The sequence below is a fragment of the Perca flavescens genome, chromosome 9, assembly GCF_004354835.1.
Source record: "Perca flavescens isolate YP-PL-M2 chromosome 9, PFLA_1.0, whole genome shotgun sequence".
In the NCBI taxonomy this organism is placed as follows: Eukaryota; Metazoa; Chordata; class Actinopteri; order Perciformes; family Percidae; genus Perca; species Perca flavescens.
The window spans coordinates 15,738,942-15,744,183 of NC_041339.1; the positions used below are offsets into that span (position 1 = coordinate 15,738,942).

Below are 5,242 nucleotides of genomic sequence, written 5' to 3' on the forward strand. Positions count from 1 at the left end.
TGTGTTCATTTCTCAGCTATTAAAGTTGAACTCAGACACTGTAACAAGAGCTTAAAGAGATGACAGTGCTGTCTCAATTTTAGCAATGTCACAAAGGTGTCCATTTATATGTAAGACTGAATTGAAAATGGTATTGATCGCCCGTCAAAGCAACAAATGAGTTGACTCCATAATAGGCTCTATTTCAGAGCTGTTGTCCTCAGAAGCCTGGATGTTTGTGTCTATGAGCGGTGGGAAGTCCAACCAAAAAGTGATGTTCATTTGAAAAATTTCTAGAGGGAAAACTCTCCTGTATTTCACAAAAAAAGCTTTGTTTAAAAAATAAAAATAGAAAAAGAAATTATTTTCTTCAGATTTTAAGCATGGTTTGGCAAGGAATTATCTAATGTCTAAAGTTAATTTTAGTGGACATTAGAGGATTCCATTACAATGTAATGATGGAACTCCATACTGTAGCCTCTTTCATATTAGTTTGTCTTGCTTCAGATTGTATGGTATCACATTGCATAATACCATACATTGCATTCCGTAGTAATAGGCCTATGTTGTGTTGTCTTGTGTCATCCTGTATCCCATCATATTCTACATGAATCCCTGTTTCAGATAGGAAGCTAATTAGTCTAAAAAGATAATTGTTTACACTTTTGCCAAACTGGGCCAAAAACATAAAAGGGAAGACGTGTTGTTCCCAATGTAGCTTTTAAGTAGGCTACCCTGATTTTTCTTACAGCATCTGGTCTGGCCGTGATATTCTGTGATGTTTTTGAGATATCAATTACTTATTAAATCCCACAAAGCCAACAGATACATTTAAGTTTGTAAAGTGAGACTTGCTGAGGAATGACTAGAACATGAAAGACACATTAGAAAATGAACACAATGATAGCAGCTCAGAGGGCGTCTATAAAAAGACGCATTCCCCATTTCCCAGCTCCTCCTGACTAGATTACAGCCTCTAGCAAATGTACCTCCCATGAGGAGCTTTAGCTGCTCATGAGCATGGCATGGCAACCTGCAGGTTGCCGTGACAAATTAGTAAAATAGTTCCCCTTTCCTTAAATGGGATGTCTCCAAATTAGCTTGAATGACAAAAAATAGGGATGTATTATAACGTCCTTTTAAGAGCTATAATAATCTTATCACAACGTTTAGCAGGGTGCAATGCAATGACAAAACAACAAGATAAGGCATCTGCTTAAAATATTTCCTCAATATCTTAAGCACACTTTATGAAACACTGTTACTATTCACAACAACTGTAACATCAGTTTATACTGAGCAACACTAGACTGCATCTGACCTACAAAAGGTTGTCACTCACTCAAAACAGTGAATCACTGCTACTAAAGTGAAATTTTTTTTATCATCGCATAACTGAAGAGATCTAAGACATTGTGTCAATATGAATAATTCTCAGTAGTAAATGTCTTATGGCGATTATCATCAAATATAGTGCTCATATTATGCCCATTTTCAGGTTCATAATTGTATTTAGAGGTTGTACCAGAATAGGTTTATGTGGTTTAATTTTCAGAAAACACCATATTTTTGTTGTACTGTACATTGCTGCAGCTCCTCTTTTCACCCTCTTTGTTGAGCTCTCTGTTTTAGCTACAGAGTGAGGCATCTCACTTCTATTCCGTCTTTGTTGGGAGTTGCACATGCGCAGTAAGTACTGCTAGCTTGTCAGTTGCAGAGTATGAGGCATAGATATATATACTAACATATATCTATGAGTATGAGGAAGTGCCATGCTAGCAGCTAGGCGAGCATTATAACATGTGTTACAAAGTGACGCACATTCGTCACGGAAGTAAAGGCTGGACTACAATCGAGCTGTTTGGAGCAGTTTGTGAACAGTGTTTTCTCTGGAAGATGGTAAATCCCTTTGGGGTGGACTTTGGGCTTTTTCACTTTGTAAACCTTTAACGTGCACAACAAGATATATAACACAATAAAGGAAAGGGGAAAAGCCAAAAAGCAAGTTTCAACAAAGTCCATTCACAGATTTTTCATTTAGGAACTATATAGAATATAGAGATATAGAAATAAATAAAAAACAAATATGTAAAATCTCTTAATCGACAGCATTTTTATCTACCTCCCATCTTTTGAACTTTGAGCAGCATTCATTGATTGCTTCCAGCACACAGACATACTGTATGGTCATGAGGATGATTAGCATACACCTGCCATCTCCTGAAGAATATAAATCTTCAGTTGCATTGAAAAGTGGGAGAAACTCCGTTAAAAAAAACAGCAAATAAATTACAATATGGGCTGGATTATGCTGTTTAAATAGACTACAATTTTGGATGTGAAGACTTATACAAGGCGCATAATTATTCACACATCTGAGAACAATATTTTTCTTAAAAAAAACATTTTGAACACCCAGACTGAACTGGGCCATTTGAAAAAGAACTGTGATTCTGCATGAAAGCAGTGAAAATACATTTGCTGTTGTGGGGAAATTAGCTATTTGTTGAGAATAATGACTATCGTTTGATAATTGTGCCAAAAACTAATTGGAAAGGAATAATTTAGTCAATTGACATTGAGATACAAATATTGTCTATAATGCCACTACAAACACACAAAGCTTCCTTAATTTTGAATAGGAGAATTGCTGCATGCTGCACATTATTACAATCTTAAGTGTGTAAGTGTAAGTGTGAAATTGCCATCTCATGAACCCCCCCAGTGAACACTGAAAGCGAGGTGCGCTGGGAAGAAGAGGAGTTGTTTAGGACCATGGGGAGCGCAGTCAGTGTGGAGTGAGGAGAGCATGGGAGAAGAGTAGTGGAGCGTCGTCTTCTGGTGCTGCGCGCTGATCCCGGTGATGCTGCTGCTCAAGTGTTGCATGCTGAAGAGTCCCGATGCTCTGTGAGAGAGCCTACAAGGATGATAGGATGAAGGTTGGCAACGAGGGGAAATGAAGATGAAGATAAGAGTGGTAATTATGAAGGAGAGACATCACTGTAATGGTCATTTGTACGGAGCTATAGTGTTTTCTCAGAAGTGAGTTGCAGGCTGAGCTGTCAGCATAATATAGCTACCTAATTGCACTTTGTGGTATTTTATTTTTTTAGTATCTCACTGTAAATCCATGTCCATCAAATGTATCTATTTTATAGATTTATCAATCTTTATAGATTATAGATTTATTTATTCATTAATCTATTACATGAAAAGCGGGCGGTTGGGAGTAATTATGAAACATGTTTGACTTCATCAGCTATTTTTGCACCTCTTTAAAACATGTTGCCCTGTTGACAGAGACATGGCACAGCTGACGTTTCATCTGCAGCCTTGCATGAGGAAAGGAGCAGCTGCAATTTATTGTGTCGCCTCTGCTTTCAAAACTGACATTTTCATAGCAGGGATTTCTTGACAAAAGAAAATGTAGCTCTCGTCCTGAAGCTGATTTTATAAACCAAGTGCTTTGACTTGATGTTGTTTTTCCGATGCTCTTTCTTTGAACTTAACGTCTTTCATGTTCCTCTCTCCAGTACCAAGGGGTTAGTGGCATCATCATCGTCACCATGGTTACCAGTTTTATGTTGGTGTACAATAGCAGCTCTGGCGCCCGATCGTCTTCCTCATCGGCATCGTCGGTAGCATCGCCCCACCGTTTAGATGCTCCTCTTCCATCCACAAAGAAGCCAGAGAAGCTGCAGAGACTCCCACCACCAACACTTGAGGGGTACACAGGTGTCATGGATCAGAAGGTAAATATGTACAATCTGTGCCATGTGATCTGTCTCCTAATGCAATTTCATACACAATGATGGTGTTGCAACTGGGCCTTCCTTTGAAACTTTAAATGATGTATGTTATTTCAGCGCACATTTCCAAACTATTCCATAATGTCTAATTCAAAAAGCTACTAAAGAGGCCAGAAGGAAGAAGAACATCCGTATGATAATTTATTTCGTCAAAAAGGGGCCTATGCCATTATATTTGGACGCTAGTTTGTCTTTTTTGAAAAGTAAAAACCGAAATGTCTTCAACCTCCAAAGAAATAAAAGATGCAGGAAAGTGGTGCAGAGGTTGTCACAAGGAATAAAATATTGACCCACCACCACCACCAGAGACATACAGTAGGTAAAACCTTAGCTTGGTTGTGTTCCAGAAAAAAAAAAACATTGGCCGTGTTTGGGGGTGAGGCATCTAGTTCTTTTCAGTGCGTTAGGTGACTGCATGGACAGGCGAGTGGGATTTTGGGGAATAGCATACTGGCCAGTGAGAAGTGGCTTTTAAATGTTTTGGATGGAGAGCCTGGAGGCCAGCAGTATAGATACAAGTGACAAGGACAGCAGCATAATGGGACTTTTTTTCGTATTAAACCGAGGATAGAAACTGCAGAAAAAGGAGCAGTGAAGTCACTTTAAATATCTTTGTATTGTCTGGCAAGTGCGTCGGACAAATTTAGCTTGACACACTGATTCAGTCACGGCGTTACAAACAGTGGCTAACATGACAGTAGTGCCCCTACTCTCATGAATTTTTATTCACCCAATGCATTTGGACATATGTGTGACATATTTGTGTCGAGCTCCCAGCTATTGAAAAGAACACTGATTGCTTTGGCACTTTTGCACATTTGTAATACAATCTGCACCTAATCTGTATTCTGGTCCAGGTGAAGCAGAGAGAAGAGCATATAAATGTAGGGGTCAGGTATGCACTGAAAAGGTTTTTCTAAGCTTCGTGTGCTGCCCTGGTTTCAGGGAGCACTAAAAAAATCCTCTTCTGTGTGTCTGACTTGTGTCCTATAAGTCCTCCTCAGAGCTGATTGTGATATTCACGTTTTTTCATTTTGGGTAATAAAATGATTATTGGCAAATGTTTCACATTTCATTTTTTTACTGTGATAGCCCAATTGAAATTGTGCAGCAATTCCTGTTAATTCCTGTTAATTCCTGTTAATGAGGAAAAGCTTCCAAATGAAATAGGAGTTTATTACAGGTTTATATAAACTTTAAAGTCAAAAGCTGCACTTGCTGTGGTAGTACTATCTCTACATTGTCTCTGTACTTTCATGATTCATAATTCATTTGCCAACCATGAAATATTTAGCGGCCAAAGCACTGAAAGCAGGATGGATTTCTACTAGAACGGCTACTCAGCACTGTAATCTTTTGGTCATATAAGCGCCACAGTCAGTGTTATTGTAATGCAAAGGCCTATCATTCAGACCCAGCACAGTGTTACAGACAGCTCATTCAGACGGCATTGT

At 38.7% G+C, this 5,242-nt stretch overlaps 1 protein-coding gene across 1 annotated transcript in view; it reads left to right on the plus strand.

Annotated features, from left to right (window-relative positions):
- The first annotated feature begins 2,941 nt into the window (after window positions 1–2,941).
- Window positions 2,942–5,242, plus strand: part of st6galnac5b (ST6 (alpha-N-acetyl-neuraminyl-2,3-beta-galactosyl-1,3)-N-acetylgalactosaminide alpha-2,6-sialyltransferase 5b) — a 14,992-nt gene continuing 12,691 nt past the window's right edge. Inside the window, exons 1-2 of the mRNA XM_028587694.1 lie at window positions 2,942–2,956; window positions 3,513–3,731. Coding sequence (XP_028443495.1) covers window positions 2,942–2,956; window positions 3,513–3,731 — 234 coding nt within the window. The remainder of the gene's footprint in view (window positions 2,957–3,512; window positions 3,732–5,242) is intronic.